The sequence below is a fragment of the Arvicanthis niloticus genome, chromosome 2, assembly GCF_011762505.2.
Source record: "Arvicanthis niloticus isolate mArvNil1 chromosome 2, mArvNil1.pat.X, whole genome shotgun sequence".
NCBI lineage: Eukaryota > Metazoa > Chordata > Mammalia > Rodentia > Muridae > Arvicanthis > Arvicanthis niloticus.
Window position 1 is genome coordinate 120,817,882 of NC_047659.1, and position 20,899 is coordinate 120,838,780.

General features: G+C 47.3%; 1 protein-coding gene across 2 annotated transcripts; it reads left to right on the forward strand.

Moving 5' to 3' along the window:
• Positions 1-1,512: 1,512 nt before the first annotated feature.
• Sdcbp2 (syndecan binding protein 2) lies at positions 1,513-20,759 on the forward strand. Of its 2 annotated transcripts, none has more exons than XM_076929961.1 (9): positions 1,513-1,662; positions 11,470-11,542; positions 12,765-12,834; positions 13,601-13,701; positions 17,032-17,190; positions 17,781-17,956; positions 18,037-18,208; positions 19,939-20,030; positions 20,278-20,759. In XM_076929961.1, exons 2-9 carry the CDS (start codon positions 11,489-11,491, stop codon positions 20,330-20,332), a joined length of 879 nt encoding a protein of 292 aa, XP_076786076.1. In that variant the 5' UTR covers positions 1,513-1,662; positions 11,470-11,488; the 3' UTR covers positions 20,333-20,759. The 2 variants fall into 2 exon arrangements, with proteins under 2 accessions (XP_076786076.1, XP_076786075.1); XM_076929960.1 differs by lacking the exon at positions 1,513-1,662 and adding an exon at positions 5,200-5,372.
• The last annotated feature ends 140 nt before the right edge of the window (positions 20,760-20,899 follow it).

Sequence of the window (20,899 nt, forward strand, 5' to 3'; positions counted from 1 at the left end):
CTACCCCACCTTGAGTGGGCACACTGTGTCATTCTTTAGGGGATTTCCTAGCACACGACTCCTGGATCCCTCCCTAGACACTATCATCCAACTATACCCATCAGGAGTTTTTCTTTTTAACTTGACTTCCATATGATTAGTGGGTTAAATATACATTCAAAAGCTTCAAGAATTAAGACACAATAGAGCTGGACTTGGCACATAACCTTTTTTTTTTGGTTTTTCGAGACAGGGTTTCTCTGTGTAGTCCTGGCTGTCCTGGAACTCACTCTGTAGACCAGGCTGGCCTCGAACTCAGAAATCCGCCTGCCTCTGCCTCCCAAGTGCTGGGATTAAAGGCGTGCGCCACCACTGCCCGGCGGCACATAACCTTAAACTCAGCACATGGGAGGCAAAGGCAGGCAGATCTCTATGTCTTCAAAGCCTAAGACAGCCAGGGCTGCCTACAGAGAGCCTGTCTTTAAAAAAAAAAAAAAAAAAGACAAAGGAAAAGGAAGAAACCCTGTCCAATATCAGCACAGTTCTTTAATTCTTCCAGGAGGTTGATTACCAATTAGATTTAAGAAACAAACCAAAAAACAAAAACCATTTACTGCTTAGGAAAATTATAAGCAAGGCTGGAGGGCTGGCTCGATGGGTGGTGTGCTGGCTGTGCGTATCTGAGGACCCCTTCACACCCACATGACAGTTGTGAACAGCACATCTGCAGGTGCACAGACAGACCCCAGGGGCTTGCTGAGCAGCCAGTCTAGCTGGAATGGTGAGCACTAGGTTCAGTGAAAGACTCCGTTAAAACTAAGGTGGAGAGGATAGAGAAAAGACAGTTAATCTCTGACCTCTGTATGCACACACAATTCCCTACCATTATTGGAATCTACACAAAAGTACAAACTGAAAAGTTTTGTACACCAGGGTCTGGAGATGTCAGGCAGTATTTTCTTAAGAGTGTGAGACTTGATCCCTAGCATCTCAGAAGGAATGAAAGAGGGCAGGAGAGGGGGTGGGGTTTCCTAGGCTTCCTGCAGTACACACTTTTCTGAAAACAAAACCAGAGGGTATGACCTCAGTGGTGGTTATTCACTGTCTCAGTATTGTTATATTTCCCCTTGGCACCTTCCTGAAGTGACTTAATAATTGTGTTATCTTCTATAGATTGGTGACCAGTGTCAGGAATCTGGGATTTCTAGATTGGTTTTACTAAAAGAAACAGTGATGGATCCAGAGATTGCATTGTAATACATTTCTAGGAAATATACTATGTTACATAATATGGCCACCTTTTAAGAGCCAGGACATGGATCTCACTGCTGTCCAGTTAACTGACTTTGCCTATTGGCAGGGTGAGGCCCCCACAGCCCGAGCTGACTTCCTCATAGGCCAGGCAGCCCCAGTTTGCACCCATCTCTACAACATCTACTTATATGAGCTGTACCCTTTAGCCCCACCTCTGAATCTAGACTCAAGCGAAGGCCTCACGTGGGTGATTGCTATGTTTACCGAGCCACACAGGTAACCTGGGCCCATCCCAGTCCACAGTGAGTCAGCTGAACAAGGGGCGGGCACCACCCTTCCCAGAGCAGGAACCCAACTGGGACATAGGCCACCAGCACATCCCAGGAGGCTGCAGTGGCTGGAGAAGGGTACCGACTGCGGAGCCAGCAGGTAAGAACAGTCTGTATTGGCTGGGATAACAGAGGTAAACAAGACCCCACAATCAATTTCTTTCCCTCCTTTGTCCTGTCTTCCAGGACTTCCTAGGTCGCCTTTTAATTTGCTTCACTCAGAATGAAACAAGAACAAAGCTTTCCTTTTCTGATCCCAGGCAGGGTCTGAAGGATGTATGATTTTCTGCACTTTTCTATCCTCTACCCTTACCTCTAATCTATCCTACATCCGTTGGCCAGAAGACCCTGAAGGCTATCAGACCCATCAGAGCTCTCCGATGCTCTGACTTCCTTAGTGGCTCCCTCTAACTCAAGAAGGGCCAAAATTCTCACCAAGACCTTTGAGCCCCTCCAGGACCTGAGCCTCTCCTGTCTTCTCTGGTTTTCTCCCTCAGAGTCCTCTGAACATTGAGGCCATGCTCACCTCAGGAACTGTGCAGTGGGCCCTGTCTCCTTGGAATGTTCTTGCCCACCCAGTTCTTTAAGCTTTTACTTAAATGTCTCTCAGCTCCACAGCAAGGCTCCCCTAATCCCACTGGCACCCTCCACTCTCCATGCCACTTCGTTTTCTTCCTACCACCTGACACAGCCCACAACGTCTTGGGGCTTTTTAACCCAGCTCTTCACTACACGGTCCCTACATCAAAGAGTGGTACTTTTGTTCACTTCTTAGTGTGGGCATCCACAATAGTACCTGGACTTAGGAGGTGGTCCTAAGTGGGATGAGCAGACAGGTATTATGGAGTTGCCTATTTGCACTAGGCACTGAGCTAATAATGTTCTCCATGCATAACTCGTTCAGTCTTCTTATGCCTGGATAACTCTGTGCTGAAAGCAAATATTTTTCTGTTGTTACAAAATAAATGACATAGAGCCTAGCTCATTCTTTGCTCTCACAGTCAGAGGCAGGCAGTAGCTTGAGCCTCTCTCTAAAGCCCTGGCTTCTGTTCTGCCTCCCCTGGACCTTCAGTGGGAGAACAGAATTTCCTGAGTCCTGTTCCCTCTGGCACAGTATAGCCCTAGAAGGAGGAGGTACATGCTTGTGGCTTAGCAACAGCCTCCTCCTCGCCGATTCACCAGCTCCTGGACTAATTTGGCCTTACAGAAGCTATTACTCCGTCACATTAACCCACGCTTCTGTTTTCTGAAGGATAGATGAGTTGTCCACAGGAACAAGTGGGAGCCCCAGAGCTCCAGCAGTTTGGAACAAAGTGTTCTTATTCTTTAAGTTCAAAGATGGGGGCTAACGGGCCCCTTTCCAGCCCTGCTGATATACTGTGAGTGTTATTACTTACAATACAAAGAAGTGTAGAAAGCTCTGGGATGGAAATGGAAAGATACAGGGAAGGGAAGTCCCTGGGAGTGAGGACTGGATGGGTTCCCTTCAGAGAGTCAACTCACTGTAGGAACTGAGCAAATTCTTGTGTTGTCACCCCACTTTATGTGTACCTCATTAGGCTGGAGTTTCCCTTCGAACACCTGGTTTTTCTTTAAGACACTTTCTACAGGTGGTAACTGGAAGAATGTTTATCAAGGTGTCAGGTGACATTCTGGGGAGATGTATACAAACATCTATTCACCTCAAAGAACCAATGACAGACCAACTAAAACAGTGGCTCTCAGCCTTCCTAATGCTGTGACATTTAATAGTTCCTCATGTTGAGGTGACCCCCCCCAACCATTAATTTTTTGTTGCTACTTCGTAACTGTAACTTTGCTACTGTTGTGAATCATAATGTAAATATCTGTTTTCTGATGGTCTCATGTGATTGCTCAGTCCCAAAGGGTTTGCAACCCACAGGTTGAGAACGCTGAACTAAAATAAACGTCCATGTTAACTGGTAAACCAAGGGGTTTAGTAGGGTTAAAGGAGCCTAGGTGACTCAGGCAGTTCACCCCAGCATTGGTGATGACTGCAGATACCTCTCCCCTCTCAATTGTTCACTGCTTACATAACCCTGGGGAGGGCTTTGTGAATCAGCTTTCTGAGCCCAGAGTCTTTTATGCTCCTTTAGGCTCCCGACTCTCATGGGCCTCCCACTCCCTCCTAGGAGGACTGTTGTTTCAATTCAGAGGAAATAGCTACCTACACACTGGGTTTTCAGGATTCTCTTCCCTGTGTCTGCTTTTCTCCAGTTCCTTTATGGAGACACAGGGCTTGGCACTGGCATTTCACACTGGCTAGTGAGGGTGACTGGCAAACCAGTAAGGCATGGTGGAATTTCAATCTAGGAACTGCAGAAGGCCTGGCTCAGAGTAGGCACTTCCTCAATATGTGTAGAATGAGTAATGACTAGCAAATACGAAGATCCATGGGGTTCGTGTGGGTGTAGAGTTTAGAGGCAGGCTTAGAACAACTAACAACTCACCACGTGAACTGTGGATGGCATTTAAAGCAGAGGGAACAGTACTGCCAAGGCGTGAAGGCACGGATTAGCAGGCTGAGTTTTAGAATCAGCCAAGCTACTTGAAATGAAGGGACTGCTGTAAGTGGGGGGTAAGGATAGAGACATGTCCACCAGGGGTCAGTCATGAAATGTTTAAAGTCCTGTAGAGGTCTGAGATTGATTCTGGTGTAAGGAGCTGGATATGGTTTCACCAACAGGTAAAGGCAGGATCTGAGGGTAACTCCCAGATTTCTGATTCAATTCATAAGTTTATTTGGTGGGACTGCAGTCAAGATTTGGGGAAACTTAAAGGTAGTCTTCTGAAGGATATATATATATATATATATATATATATATATATATATATATATATATATATATATATATATCAACAGGTGGAATTTATGCCTGCGCCTCCCTATAGCACACTCTACTCTGGCTTAACCATTCCATCCTTCATGGCCACAGGCCGATCTTGGAGGTTTCCTTGATTTTCTAGCTTTTCCCCTGCATCTTATGGAGTCCATTGTCTGAGTCCCTTATAAAGGATGATTGGTCTAATTTTCCGTAGGAAGTGATTCCCCAGCCAAGTCCACTTCCCTGGGCAGCAGACGCCCAATGGTTCCAGCAATGGTGGTTGGTGCGCCTGCATTTTCAAACAAGGCAGGTCAAGAGTCAGCGCCATGCCAGGATCCTGAGAGCATGACACCAGAAGCAATACCTAGGGACTTGAAAGCGCTTCTAAATCAAAGAGAGAGGGGAATCTTTTCAGAATGAGCAGCAGGGCGGGGGTGTAGACTCTGCTCTCTTCTCCCACCCATTGTTGCCTGGGTGCCGAGTAAGTCAAAGGGTCTGACGAGCTGAGACCCACAAGGGACCCTTGGAAGAACCGCGGGCTCTAGGTCTCTTTAGGTACGCATGAGGAGGGCTGCAGAGGCAGGCTGGTCTTCCGGTCGCATATTCCGCTGCATTGCCGGCCTCTTTGGAAAACTAACGCTGGGCACAGACAGTCTGCAACTCCCGGGGAAAAAGGTTGTCAAGGTGACTCCGCAGCCGTGGGGCATCCTGGGTACACAGGCCCCACCCTGACCACCCCCCACCCCCGCGCGCGCGCGCACGCCCGCACGCAAGTAGGCTTGGTGCACATGCGTCGTGGGCACCACACGCAGCTAAGCAGGATTTCTGCGCAGGCGTTACAGACCACAAGAGGAGACGCAGCTTCCGGCAACGATCTGAGCCTTAGGATGGGGGAGTGTGTGGGCACCTTGGGGGGTCCTGGAGTCTTGTGACGTAGAGGCGTACAGAGGATGGGCTCTGGACAGTTGAGTCTCTCCCGGGTATTTAGTGCAGAAAAAGTGCGGCGTCTGTTCCCACGTGCTCTGGTTTTTAAACGAAAGAAACGGGTTGGGATTCCTCTTGAGTTACTGCCCAGGCAAGGCTGCCTTGTAGTGAGGAGAAGGACAGCAGTTTGCCATAAAAAAATATTCATCATTCCTTGTAAAGGGAGTGATGAAAGTGTTCCTGGAGGTCTCTGAGCCTGTTTTCTTTCAGAGGGCAATTGCAAAACGCACCTGCTTCTTTGCCATACTGTTAGAAAAAAGAATACAGGTGGCCTTATAAGTTCGTATCCGCGTAGTGCATACTGATGGCAAAGCATAATTTGGCAGATGGTAACTGCTAGGCGTTATTTCAAGGTTAAAAGTCTCCGGGAAGGTGTACATTATAGGGCAGGCCCCAGGAGAAGGGTTTTTTCCTGTAGTTGATCTAAAAGGAGATTAGAACCATATGCTTCCTGCCCCTAGGAAATTCTTGCCTTAGGATCCTCATTCCTGCCCCCAAAGCTAGCCTAAGACAAGGAACTGTAGCTGTCCTTGCAACCAGGCAGGCAACAAAAATCAGCAAAGGACTGGTTGGGTACTTGAGCCGTAAGAGAGCAGGCACAACCCTATCTATGAAGGAGTCCTGGTCATGCTACTTAAAAATATTTTTCAGTACAAATTAGAAGTGAACTTTTTATTTTCAGATTTTGTTCATGTTTTCATGTCAGATAAGAAGGGCTGCAAGTGGGTACGTGAGTAAGTGGGTTGGTTTGGTTGGTTTAGGAAAGGAGCTGACACAAAAATACCTTTTGGGAATAAACTTTGTTAGGGGAGAGAGCCTTGAGACCACAGGAGCCATGACCAGGCCTTGACAGGGGAAAGCATTAAGAAGAGATGATGTCTTCTATCAGAGACAACATGAATGGGTCTTTAAGGACAGGAGAGATTTCCCTTTAAAACTTAGAGAAGAACTTCATTAAAAGAGAGAGCTTAAAGTCAGAAAGACAGCTATCATAGACAGATGGGGAAAGGAGGGCCGTGTTGGAAAAAATATTTGAATTTTATATACTTTCAGAGAGTAGCAGGAAGTGCCACACCACATGATTTAGTCTAGGATAGATTATGTGACAGAGAACACAGAGGAGCCAGGTCCTGGATAGGACCATAAATCAGGCTGAAAGATCTGGTCCCATAGAGTGATCTCAAAGGGATCAGACAATTCATATTTAAGGAACTACCCAAGATTAAGACATAAAGTGCATTTAGTCCTCTGGTTCTTGGTTCCATTCCTAAGAAGGGCATGGTCTTGAAGTATCAGAACTTTGCTTTACTAAGGGAGAAGTGGAAAGGCCAAATACATTGTATTGCATTCTCCTCTATGCATGACATTTGAGGAGTTCTGCAGCCAATGAGAAGGCCCTCTTGGGCCTCCCAATCTAAGAAAACAGCTAGACAAGTAGAATCGACTAGATTAGTGGAAAAGCAGGAGTAAAGACAGGGTGAGCACTACAGGGCTCAACTCAGATCAGGCGTCCTATGAGAAGGATCCTCTTATTTTAGACTTGAGAATTATTTGGCATGAGCTAGGCAAGGAGCAGAGACTGTTACTCAGACAGTATGCTAGACAGAAGGAGCAGTACTCCCCAAGGCTGAGAGAACAAAAACAGTGAGATTCATTCCTTTGCTTGAAAGTATCTCTTTGTTGCAGTTGTTGAAAATAAGGGTTGGGGAAGGACACATGGAAAGATGTGAAACTGGGGAATAAGGTAAAAACTGCAAAAAAAGCAGGTTTGGTGGTGGTGGTGGTGCATGCCTTTAATCCCAGCACTCAGGAGGCAGAGCCAAGTACATCTCTGTGAGTGTGAGGCCAGAATGGTCTCCAGAGTGAGTTCCAGGACAGCCAGGCTACAAGGAGAAACTCTGTATCAAAAAAACATAGGTAGGTAGGTAGGTAGGTAGGTAGGTAGGTAGGTAGGTAGGTAGAAAGGAGGGAGGGAGGGAGGGAGGGAGGGAGGGAGGGAGGGAAGATAAAGAAAGAAAGAAAGAAAGAAAGAAAGAAAGAAAGAAAGAAAGAAAGAAAGAAAGAAAGAAAGATAGATTTGCAAACAGAAACCTATTGGAACACAACAGCCAGGGCTAAAAGGTGAAACTCTGTCTCGAAAAACCAACCAATCAATAAATAAACAAAATTTGCAAACAAATTTATTGGAACTCATTTCCAATGAACATAGCCTTGGTGACGGAGACAGTGGAGAGTGGTGGGACCTGCACACTGGAGTCTGTGGCCGTTGACCTTCAGTTGCCAAAGCTTCCTGTTCTTCAGGAAGCTGTTAAGTGGAGCGCCTGAATTTTGTATTTAAGTAGCAAATTGTTATGTATTCTGCAAGGTCAAATACAATTTATTTCCATCTGGCCTTTGGGTTAGCAATTGCATTCCAGGGAAGATTCAGGAAGCCCCTGTGGGCCATTTCAGGAAGTATAGGCTGGGTTCCACAGGAGCTACTGGTGTGTGTGCTGGCTGGCTTTATGTCAACAGAAGCTAGAGTCATCTGAGAGGAGGGAGCCTCAACTGAGAGAATGCCTCTATAAGATCTGGCTGTAGGCAAACCTGTAGAACATTTTCTTAAATTAGTGGTTGGTGTGGAGGTCCTACCCCCATTGTGGGGGGGACCACTCCTGGACTGAAGTTCCTGGTTGCTGTTAGAAAACAGGCTGAGTAAGCCACGAGAAGCAAGCCAGTAAGCAGTACTCCATGGCTTCTGCATCAGCTCCTGCCTCCAGGTTCCTGTTTGGTTTGAGTTCCTACCTTAACTTCCCTCAACGGACTATGATTCGGAATATGTAAGTCATATAAAGGCTGTCCTTCCCAAGTTGTCATGGTGTTTCATGACAATAATAATAAACCTAACTAAGACGAAAATTGGAACCAGGATTGTAGAACATTACTTGTGATCTACTTTACCACGTTGTTGTGGGAAGGCTTGTAGAAGGACTTTGGAGCTCTGGAAAAGCCATTGAGTGTTCAAAGGTTGGTGAGCTGCTGTGAGAGGCTGGAGGATTAGAACACAATGCTAAAAGCAGTGGAGGTAACGGAGGCCTGACTTGTGAGCTTTCAGAGAGAAGCAAAGACTCTAGCTTAGCTGTGAATGAATCCCAGAAGCTGGACACTGAGTTATTTAGTGAGCTGAAGTTTGGTTTTTCTTTGATTTCATTGTGACTGTACCTTGGTTCTTTTCTCTTGGAATAAAAGAGCATTCAACTTGTTTTGATTTTACAGTAGCCCACAGTTGAGAGATTTTGAACTTCTAATGAAACTTTGGAATTTTAGAGAGACTTTGAATATTTTAAAGAGACTGAAATTTTAAGTGTTTGAATTTCTAAAGATTGTGAGACTTTTTTTTTCTTTTTTTGGTTTTTCGAGACAGGGTTTCTCTGTGTAGCCCTGGCTGTCCTGGAACTCACTCTGTAGACCAGGCTGGCCTCGGACTCAGAAATCTGCCTGCCTCTGCCTCCCAAGTGCTGGGATTAAAGGCGTGCGCCACCACTGCCCGGCTGATTGTGAGAATTTTTTAAGTTGGGATGTTTTACTTTTTTTTTTTTTTGCTGCTATTAATGTGTGCTCTTGGATGAGCAAGAAAGGAAAGGCTATGGCTCAACAGTGATCTGTTTGTGTGTCAGGTCATCAAGGAGTCAACTGTGCTGTTGTTCTTATGTCAACTTGACATAAACCGGGGTCATCTGAAAGGAGGGAACCTCAATTGGAAAAAAAATGCCTCCAAAAGATCCAGCTGTAGGCAAGCCTGTAGAGTGCTTTCTTAATTAGTGATTGATGGGGGAGGGCCCATCTCATTGTGGGTATTACCACCCTGAGCTGGTGGTCCTGGGTTCTACATGGATGCAGTCTGAGGTAAGCCATGAGGAGCAAGTCAGTAAGCAGCACCCCTTCATGGCCTCTGCATCAGAGGCAGGGGCCTTTAAGCAAAGCCATGCCATCCTAGCTTCAGGCTTAAAAGGCCTGGTGGGTTCTGTCTGAAGAGCAGAGAAAGACGTCATGACCTGTTTAGGGGTGCTATGTCAGTAATGATGGGCAGAGAGGTCTGTATGACAGGGATTTGGGAGGGAGGGGACTTGGTTATACACGAGAGGAAGTTAAGGAGAACTTGGGTTGGGCAGCAGGTACAGAGGGAGAAATGACTCATGAGAATGCCCTAGGTGCCTTCGGGTCATGCAGGCTCACAGGGCTGGGTTCACAGCATCACGGCACAGCCTAATCAGTTCCCTATGCCACCTCCTAGCCTTCCTGTTACATGTGGGCAAGAATGACATACCTTAACCATTAGTAGTGGCAGTGAGCTGGGAAGGCACAGGCTAACCGAAGAGTTGGAGGTGGGTGGATAGCTCAGAGCCTGTCTTGGGGGCAGGGCCCAGGGTGACAGGGCAGTGACCTCTACTCTGGGAGGTGGGCACAGCAAGAGGGAGGTGACAGAAAGAGTGGAGCATCCAGCTGGAGTAGCCTGCCTAGCAAAGGGCAGGAAAGTGTGACTGGGTCAGGTAAAGGGAAGAACCCAGAAGGGCAAACTTCACCTGGGCATTTGATGTAGGGAGGAAATGGCATATTTTTAAGAGGTGATAGTCAGGGCTTCATTGAGCACCTTAGGTGCTGCAGATTCTCATGCAGGGTGACGAAGTGTGGGTGTGTGCAGTGCCCCTCAGCCTCAGTTCCTCCTCCCTGTGGAACAGTGTTATATTCAATGCCCCAGTTTATGTGTTCTTCAGAGGGAGGACTGTGGTGCTGGTGCAGACCCCAGGGCCTCCAGTGCGCTGTGCAACAGTGCTGCCACTCGGCTCTTAACATTTGGAGTAAGAAAGGATTTTTGATGCTACAGGAGCCTGCAGTTGAGAGACTGAATTTTAAAAGATATTTTGGATTTTAAGGAGACCTTGGATTATTTATTTTATATATGTGAGTACACTGTCGCTGTCTTCAGACATACCAGAAGAGGGCATCAGATCCTATTATAGATGATTGTGAGCTGTGTGGTAAAATTGTGGTTGCTGGGAATTAAACTCAGGATCTCTGGAAGTTCAGTCAGTGCTCTTAACCATTGAGCCATCTCTCCAGCCACAAGACCTTGGATTTTTAAAGAGACTGGATATTTAAAATGTTTGAATTTGTAAAGACTGATTGTAATATTGAGACCTTGAGAACACCAGGAAAAGAAAGGTTATACTTAATAAGTGATGTGCTTATCAAGTTAACAAAGGGTCAGTTGTACCAACTAGTTTTTGTGTCAACTTGATACAAGTTTGAGTCAGAGGACAGAACCTCTGTTGAGAAAATGCCCCTGATAGGCAGGCCTGTAGGACACATTCTCAGTGAGTGGTGCTACCCTGGTCATTCTGGCTTCTATAAGAAAGCAGCCTGAGCAAGCCATGAGGAGCAAGCCTCTGCGCCAGCTCCTGCCTCCAGGTTCCTACCTTAACTGCATTCGGTGATGATGGTTACATGGAAGTGTGGGTGAACTACCCTTTTCTCCCCAGGTTGCCTTGGTCGTGGTGTTTCATCGCAGCAGTAGTGACCCTACGCCAGGTGGTATGCTGTGGAGATGAAACAGGAAGGAAGGAAGAGATTGGGAGGGTTTCTAGAGTCTCCCACCTTTCTGTTTAAATGCTAAGTCCCAACCTGCCTGTGGTTGTGGGTGACACTGTGCCAGTTCCCAGCCTCAACTGGTACACAGCAGCTGCTCCATGTGCACCTGCCAATCTGGATGGGGAAACCTTACCAGTTCATCTGACTTTTTACACATAGCAGGAAAAATGAGGCCTGTGACCCTGTCTTTTCTTCTGGGTACATCCTGAATGGTCCACTAGGTTTGGTTTCTAGGGTCCAGGATTAGTCAAATATGGAATTTTATGGTGATTATGAGCCCGAGAAACAGATTGGTGTGAATTCTCATCTTTAAGATAAGATAGTAACTCCTGGTGATGGTCTCAGCGTGTTGTGGGACACAGGTGGCAGGAGGCAGCAGTCCTGCCTTTTTTTTTTTCAGGAGGATGGGAGCTGCATTCTAACAATTTATCACCCTCTGCATTCTGCAGTGTGCTTCAGGAAGCAGTTATGTCTGTCCTGTACCCATCTCTGGAGGATCTGAAGGTGGGCCAAGTCATCCAGGTAAGGAACCAGGCTCCATTTGCCTAGAGTCCCCGACGGCGACCTTGGGGATTAACACTAGTAACTAAGGCTTATCTTGGAAGATCCTAGTTACTAGGAGCCCTTGAGAATTCCAGGGAAGCCCTGGGGCTCAGTGCAGAGGCTGGTGGGTAAAGGGAGAGTCCAGGGGTAAAGGTCCATGGAGTCTGAACAGACGTGGAAAGACAAAGCAGCCACAGTGAGGTGGGTTCTGGCACTTCTCCCATCCTCTGCAGGAACACCCCACGTGCCAGATAGCATCCTCAGGAAGCCCAGGGCATGGGCTCAGCCTGCTCAGTCCCAAACAGACTCTTCCACCTCCACCCCACCCCCTGTATGTTCCCAGAAGCCTGGAAGTTTCAGCCTCTCTCCCTGGTTGGGAGTTGGGCTTTCATGCTTTGGCTGCCATGGCTAGAAAACGATGGTCACAGGCACCAGAGGACATTCTGCCAGAAAGATGCATGTACAAAGAGGCCACATTAAAAAAAGATTTATTTATTTTTATAATATGCATGTGTTCTCTGCATCTATGTATATGTGCCGTGTGCGTGTCCATTGCCCTCAGAGGCCAGAGTAGGGCATCAGATCCTCAGAAACTCCAGTTATAGGTGGTTGTCAGTTGTGATGTGGGTGCTGGGAACTGAACTCAGGTCCTCTGCCAAGAGCAGCAAGTGCTCTTGACCACTGAACCATCTCTCTGGCCCCCAAGAGGTCACATTTAAAAAAAATATGCAGTTTTGATTTTTAATTAACATTTTGTGGCTATACATCCTCATGGGGATACATGTGACATTTCAACCTGTGTACACACTGTACTGGTCAGCTCAGGCCCATCCATCATTTCAGACTTATATCAGTTCTTTGGGCTTGGAACACTCAAACTCCTCTCAACTACCTATTTTGAAATGTTAGTAATTTCTGAATGTAAACCACAGTTACCTTATATGCCATATGCTATATGCTATATGCTATATCCATTTAGCTTTGAGAGCATGCAGTATTTGACTTTTTATACCTGGGTTATATCATGTGTAAATGTACAGTACATTTATACTCTGGAGCCCTGAGGGTTCCAGGACCCCCTACCACCTCAAGTCTGCAGTCCTACTCAATGCTCAGAGCCCCTGCTTTAGAGAGTCCTGGGCTCCAAGAGTTCCTGGGGCCCAAGTCACAGCAGAGCAACACTTCGTGTTCTTTTTTTCAGGCCCAGGCAAGAGCCTCACCCATGACGCCCACTCTGTCAGCCCCAATGGCTTCTGCACCCCCACTTTCAGGTGAGTGATCCTGACCCCCGTGTTCATACAATGATAGCCTCAACACCGTCCTGCACCCCAGCACTGCTGGACCTGTCACCCAGGCACAGAAGGGAACTTCTGAAGCTCCCGTTCCCAGGGCTGGGCAGGCCTGCCTCTCCTGGGTGTGTGGGCTCTGCTGACCTTGAGAATATGGCCCAGGATTCTGGCCACTTCTTAGTCCCTGTTTCTTACCTGTCCTTTTAGTGGGGGCTTATGTACAATTAACCTTCAGCATTTCAGAAAACATTGGAGAAACTGACCTGGTGAGGCAGAAGTTGCATGATAGATGGCCAGGCCATCTGGGGAAGACCAGGTGTTTGAGGTAGCCCATACAGAACTCATAGCAATCATGGGTCAGTCCTGTGAGAGAAGGCCACAGGACTGTCAGGGTTCTGCTGTCTCCTTGACCTGTCCCCACCATGGGCTGTGGTCCCTAGTGGTCTTGCACCGGCTCTGGCTTTGTGTTAACTGTCCAACGGATGCCAAAGCAGCTGAGCTGAGTACCTCAGCAGTATAGGAGGGTCTCAGTGCCTGAGGCTGCTCCTAGACAAAGATGCTTCAAGCCTCTGACAGAGCTGGCCCACGCCACTGACCAGCATCCCCAGGACACATGACACAAATGGATACTTGGGATCAGGGTAACCTTGGTGAATTTTCCTAGCTTCATGGAAAAAGAGTGGCCCTGAGCCAGCCAGGGTGGCTCTGCATAAGCCTGAGTGACACCTTGTCTCTTCCTTGCCATCAGAGTTGTATCCAAACCTGGCAGAACTGGAAAGTTATATGGGACTGTCTCTCTCTAGCCAAGAAGTTCAGAAGAACCTGTCCCAGATTCCAGATGGTGATAATGTAGGTATTTGCCTCTTGCCTTAGGTGGCCACTAAATACCCTACCTTTTGGTCTTGCCATCTTAAAAGGTTTTGTGTGTGTGCGTGTGTGTGTGCGTGCATGTGTGTGTGTGTGTGTGTGTGTGTGTGTGTGTGTTTGTATGTGCACACCACATGCATGCATGTCAACCCAGCCATTCTTCATAGCCTTGGCTAGCCTGGGACTGGCTATGTAGACCTAGATGGCTTCAGAGTCATAGCAATCTGCCTGTTTCTGCCTTCCAAGTGCTGAAATTAAACACCCCCCTCCTTGGTTGTCTTTGAAAAAGATTTGCTTTATTTTTACATATATGATTGTTTGGTCTGTATGTATGTTCACTGCATGTGTGATTGGTACCCAAGGAAGCCAGAAGAGGATGCCAGATCCCTTGAACTGCAGTTACTGAAGATTGTGAGCCACCATGTGGGTGCTGAGTCCTCTGCAAGAGCAACAGATGTTCTCTGCTGAGCAACCTCTCTCTAGCTCCACACTCAGCAATTTTTATCGTTGTAATTACTTTCAATGTTTTCAATATTTTTGTTTTTAAGTATGGGTTCCTGGGAGGTTGGAAAGATAAAATTTCCATTTCATCAAGTGTAGCTTTCATAACCACAGGACAGTAGCAAGACCAACAACTTACACTGGTGGAGTGTGTATCTATAGCTGTCAGCTTAGCACTGTCCAAATGAAGGCAACCCATCACCCCGCCTAAAGACAGGACCATTCCTCCTCATGAAGCTCTCCTCCCATCCCTCTGTGGTCACATCTACATCTCCCCCTAACCCCTGGCAACCTTCTCTTCCTTTTCTTCTTCTCACTCCTTACCCTTCCTCTTCCCTTTCTTTTTTCTTATTTCTTTGGCAGCACTTGGGACCTCATGGATGTTAGGCAACTGTTTTACTACTGTGCTGCACACCCGGCCTTGTTCTCCCAACCTTGTTTTTTTTGTCTGCATAATTTTATCATTTGAGAATGTTATCTAAGCATAAATCAGAAATAATGACCCTTCTGGGATGTTGTATACATGTGTTATGTTGTGGGTCTGTGGTATATGTGCGCGTGTGTGTAGACGAAGGTTGATGTCTTGTTCTGTCCCTTCTCATCTTTATTTTTTGAGACAGGGTCTCTCACTGGGCCTGAAGCTCATTGATTTCTCCAGGCCGAGTACTGAATGCTAGGAATCCCCTTGTCTCTGTCTCCCCTGTTCCCAACTTTTTATGTGGGTTCTAAGAATATGAATTCAGTTCCCCATGCATGCACAATTGGCACTTCTCTTTTTTCTTACCATTGTATACAGTTTCTTACTATTATATCCAAAGGCATTTATGACATAGCAGGCTGGAATACAGTTGCTACACATGTGATAAACGAGTGTTCACAGGCAGCTGCTGTCAGACTGTCTTCTGGAGGGGCTGGCTGTGCATTCTCCTCCCCTGCCAGTGGTGCCAAATATACCTGGTGCCTTCACATCCTTACCAGCTCTTGGTATCACCCTCACTAGTTATGACAGGTCTTCACCTACACTTCCCTAATGGCTAGTGATGTAGGATGTCTTATTCTGTCCCCACCACATGAGACAAGGTCTGGCCCAAGGTGATCTTGAACTTCTGACCCTCTTGCTTCTAGTTCTCAAGTGCTGGGGATCCAGATGTGTGAACCGCATCTGGTTTGTGTGGTGTTGGGGATCAAACCCAGGGCCTTGTGCATTCTAGGTAACACTCTTCTGACTGAGCTGAATCGCCAGTCCCATTTTGTGCATTTTAATTGGATTTTTAAAGGTTGGTTTAGGGATTATGTTTTATAACCTGGGGTCCTCATCAGACACGTGGGTTGTAAATACCATCCCCAGTCTTTGCTTTAGCTCTTTGTCTGCTTGACAGAGGAGGGGGAAAGCTTTTAATTTTGATGAGGTCAAGTTTTTTCATACTTTTTTTTTCTTTTTTTTTTCATTTCCTTTATAAAGAAAATTTCCCTAAGCCCTGAGTTCTAAAGATTTTCTTTTACATTATACTGAAATTACTGCAGTTTTACTTTTAACTTTATAATTGAATTTGAATAGATTTTTGGTAAAAGTGAGGAGTTTATGTCATGGTTCTTATTTTTGTCCATCTGTCCATTGCTGCTACAGTAGGTCTTGTTGAGATAGCCTCTACCCCCAACTGACCTTGACCCCTGCAACAAAGCAATTGTCCTCCCCATGGTAAGGATCTCTCTGGATTTCCTAGATGGCTGTTGACCGAGGTGTCTAGAACCCACTGCCTTGGATACTGTGGCAAGAGATGTCCTGGTATTTGTGTGGTTCCCCACATTTTGTCTGAATTTGTGTCACTGTTCACATCCCATTGTCTTTCAACCTAAAGTTGGTGACCTTGCCTGTGTCTCCAAAACAGCTCGTAGAGTTTCCATAGACATGTGCTGTGTCTGTGTCGCAGGCGCTGACAGCTTTGCTAGTTCTTCAGTGTGTGCACACAGGAAACTTTGTTTGCTTAGGTCTTTGTCAATGTTTCTGCACCCTATATTTTTCTCACCTTTGGTATACTGTCTCTACACGCATCTTGTTAGATTCACACATATCTCATTTTTTTCTGCTTTTTTTGGGAGGGTGGTCAGGATGTAGATAAATAGTTGAGTCTGTTGCCCAGGCTGACTTCTAACTTTTGGGTTCAAGTGATCCTCTTACCTCAGCCTCCTTGGTAGCTAGGACTACAGGTGTATGTCCCTGTCCCAGCACAGTTGATGTCTGTATGCTGACATTGAATTCTAGCTCTTGATGAATGTTTATATTTAACTTATGGCTCAGAGTTTTAGATTTCTGCAGACATTCTAGTGGACAATCATGGCGTCTGTCAACAGGAGCAACTGTATCTTTCCATCCTGTGTGATTTCTCCCATTTTCTTGCCTCATTGCACTGGCTGGATTGTACAGTCCTGTGTCTGATGAGACTGGACATCCTTTGGATGTCTATAGGAGGGGTTGTTTGTTAATTTTTTAATTTTGGGTTCAAATTATTTTGTCCAAGACAAAGTCAAAAGTAGCCCTGTCATCTTTGATGGCTATTTACTGTGAAAATGTCTTTTTTTTTAAAAGTAAAATCTAAGTGCATCTTTTCATGATATTAATTTCTGTTGGAAAATACAGTGCCCCCTTCCTGAACCCAGCTCCATTTTCTCTCAGCCTCTGCAAAGTGTGTGAGAGGGGAACTCAGGGATTGTTTGTTCCTTCTTACTCATCCCTCCCTAGAACTCAGAGACCCTTGAGGCATGGGCCCCAGGTGCCTGGCTGACCCCCCACTCCCACCACTATGTCTGCAGATGGTGGTCACTAGCCCTGGTCCTGGGCAGGTGGTAGCACCAGTATCTGGGAACAACCTGGGTGTACTGCGTGCAGAGATCAAGCCTGGCGTGCGAGAGATCCACCTGTGCAAGGATGAGCGTGGCAAGACTGGACTGCGTCTGCAGGCTGTTGACAAGGTAAGCAATGTCTGTGGAGGAACCTCTGGAGGGGAGTGTGTTCCTCTGGTGCTAGATAGCCTTGTCACAGCCCTAGGAATACAAGTTCTCCTTTGGGACAGCTACCCAGCAGCCTGAGATGGCATAGTATATAGGGGCTCCCCTCCCAGGGCTTAGAGAGCCTCTGTTCACAGCGAGGAAGATTCTGAGAAAGGCACCTTAATATTTGAGGCCTCGAGGCTGTGCCTTGTTGCAGCAGGGATCAGCCCCATACAAGGCTCCTGCCACTCACAAGTTCCCCACCCCCACCCCATTTTCCTGTGCCCTAACTCCCATGGGTCTGGCTTCCTAATGACTGTAGAGAAAACCAGCCAGATATCTTTGGGAAGGGCAGTACAGGAGAATTAATCATGACGCTGAAATCCTGATTCAGCTTACTTTGTGTGGTCTGGTGTGTTTCCTCCTCCAGAAAATAGGGGTAACCTCTGTATCCCTTATAGATCCTAGGTCTCACTGCACTGTAAATTCACAGGATATGGGGAAAGAAATCTTAGTGGAGAGGCCTGGGCTCAGGCAGCCAGGGGTGCTGACTCTGAGGTCCTGCTTCCCAGGGGCTCTTTGTGCAGCTGGTCCAGGCCAACACCCCTGCATCCCTTGTGGGGTTGCGCTTTGGGGACCAGATCCTGCAGATTGATGGGTGTGACTGTGCTGGGTGGAACACACACAAAGCTCACAAAGCACTGAAGAAGGCATCAGCGGAGAAGATTGTCATGGTTGTTCGAGACAGGTCAGTATCCAGGTCCCAGCATCCTCCCTGCCTGGCCCCAACCACACCCGCAAGCCCAGCTTACTGTCACTTTCTACCAGGCCATTCCAGAGGACTGTCACCATGCACAAAGACAGCTCAGGCCAAGTTGGCTTTTTCATCAAAAAGGGGAAGATTGTCTCTGTGGTAAAGGGAAGTTCTGCAGCCCGCAATGGACTTCTGACCAACCACTATGTGTGTGAGGTGAACGGACAGAACGTCATTGGGCTAAAGGTAGGCAGTGGTGTAGCTTTGTCAGGCAATGGGGCCACCATGAAGGTGATGAGGGTGGGACAGCTCCTGTGGGCATAGTCTGTGAAACCTGCCAGAGCTTCAACTTCCCCATCCTAAGGTTATGGGGGCTTTAGTATGACTTCGTGTGTGGCACTCTGAGCAATGTTAATCAGAATGAGTAGATGCCTAGTAAGAGTTCCTTCCTTCCTAACACACAGGATGTACCAGAGCGGTGTTGTAATGTGTGGGAACATGGGTACCCAGGTTACTGCTGGCCACAAAGACTCCTCCTCTTCCTCTTCATCCTCCTCTTCCCCCTCCCTCCCCTCCCCCTCCTCCATGTGGCACTTCTCTTTGGATGCTGATTACATTCAGTAATGGGGCTTCCTTTAGAATACTGACTTGGAGATCCATTTCTGACCTTGGCTTATTCTTCAGGGAGGGCAGATGAATTATATCTTTACAAAGCAAGCCGGTGCACATGGCTTTAGGCACATGCTATAGATCTGGAAAGATGGAGGGCTTCTAGAATGGGCAGTGATGAGTTGTGTGGTCTGAGCCACGAACAGATGAAGTGACTCAGTCCTGACCTCATGCCACTCTACAGTGGCTGTGCTGTTCCACCCCCCCCCCCCGCCCAAGTGCTCATGGGTAGGTGGTGGCATCTCACTCCATAGTGGTCAAAGCCCCTCCCATCTTGCGTCTGCTTCCTTGTGGGCAGTCTCTCCTCACCTTCTGTGGAGACTTATTCTGGTGGCTTGTGCTGCTTTGCTCAGGAAAATTCTTTCTGCATCTGAGGTCCCTCCTGGTGCATCCTCTCCCGTTTCTCTGTGATCAAGCATACCAAGCAAAAGGCCACCACATTCTGTGCTTGAAAACCTGAGTACAGTAATGCCACTCATGAGCTGCTGCAGATTGCTTCTTTTGAAAAGCTACCAATTCAGTCATAATGCTAAGAGTAGCCATGCTCGGTTGTGGTCCTTACAGCTGCACAGATGGCAAGAAGCATCCCTGTGAATGGAGTTTACTCTGCCTAGCTGCGGCACCATGAGACCCTTAGGTACAAGGTCGATTCTCTTGAGCAGTGTCTGGTACTTACACTTTTTGAGATCAGTCATCTTTCAAAGTTTGTGGCCCTTGGTAGTCCTCTAAAGCATCTCTTCCTCAAACTAAGAAAGCACAGAACCAGATTCCTTATAAATGCAAAATGATAGTCATCAGGGCCTGGGCAGGGACCAGAGGCTCACCACCATAGCTGTCATTCAACTGCTGGACACCCTTTGCATGGAGATTGTCTATTATTTTCTTCATGATCGAAGCAATTTCTCAAGCTTGTCTTACTAGTCAGTGGGGTGTGGGAGAGGTCTTCAGGCTGGCGAACCAGCAGGAGCCTATGGAGACAGATGGATCCAGTGTCTCCCACTGGAGCCCAAGTGTGACTGGGCCCAACAAAGTTGGTAGGGGCCCAAGGATCACATTTGTGGGACAGTTCCACCAGGTCCATATGACTGGCTGGCCTTCAAGGAATGGGAGGCCAGTGTCATGCTTCTATGACCCTGGCAATTCTCAGATGAGAGGAACAATGCCCCACCTGAGATCTCCAGGGTCCTGGGCAGCCAGCTGCTGCAGGCAGGTGTGAGGTGTGGGTGGTGTCCTCTAGCCACTACCAGTTGGGCTGCAGTGCTATCCCTGGTACCCAGGATGACCAGGACATCTTTCTTCCTCTTTAGGACAAAAAGATTACTGAGATTCTGACCACAGCTGGAAATGTCATCACACTGACCATCATTCCCACTGTGATCTACGAGCACATGATCAAAAAGTAAGGCTATTATACCCCGCCTCTGCACTCTGCACCCCACCCCCATGCCCTGGCAGCTTGGTGCTGACCCAGAGCTTGGGTCTGGTCTGCTCTATCTTTGACCTTTTGTCAACTCTCTGGTGGCTTCTCGTGACCTGAAGCCCTTAGAAGTGGGGGATGATTGCAGCTCCTGTGGGGTGAACAGGCTGGGGTGAGGATGAAGGAAGAACATCTGTGGTTTCAGTCACTGTCACTGTCGCCTGTCTAGGTTGTCCCCATTGCTGCTTCACCACACCATGGACCACTCCATTCCAGACACCTGAAGTTACCAGAGGGCAGCGCAGGCTTCCCATCATCCTGCCGGGAAGACAGCAGTCCTCAGATGACAGGTTGCAGCTGGCTTGTTGCCTGGGTCTGGGGATTGCAGGGATGTGTCCCAGGTGGGTGTGTATTGGATGAGTCTGTCATTGCCGATTTTAGGCCTCTTTGGATCCTGACTCCTAGCTATGTTGAGGCACAAATGGGACTTAGGCATCTGGTTCTCAGCAGAATGTCACTGAGTGCTGCTGTATCCCTTTGCAGACTGCCTCATCTAGAAAGTCAGCTGCTTGATTTGACAGAGGAGTGCCTTGTGTGTTGTCTTCATTGATCTTTGTCACAGGTTATGTATAGATTTATGGTAACCCTTTATCTTGTAGGTTAGTTGTAACCCTTTACTGTCTTTCGAATAAAGAGTGGATTTAAAACACAGCCCCTGTCATGAAAGTTCCTGAAAATTCCAGAATCTCTGGTCCTATGACATGCCAGGGCAGCTTTTGTTTTGGGATAGTGGCCAGGCCAGGGTGGCATCTGTGTGCCTCTGAAAGCCATGGTCTGTGTGCTGTGGGATA

Bases quoted from the DNA above. Each gene is read 5' to 3' on its own strand.
- Sdcbp2 (XM_076929960.1), top strand. The intron at 12,835-13,600 runs GTGAGTGATCCT...CCTTGCCATCAG, and splicing joins TTCTGCACCCCCACTTTCAG to AGTTGTATCCAAACCTGGCA. The intron at 17,957-18,036 runs GTCAGTATCCAG...ACTTTCTACCAG, and splicing joins GTCATGGTTGTTCGAGACAG to GCCATTCCAGAGGACTGTCA.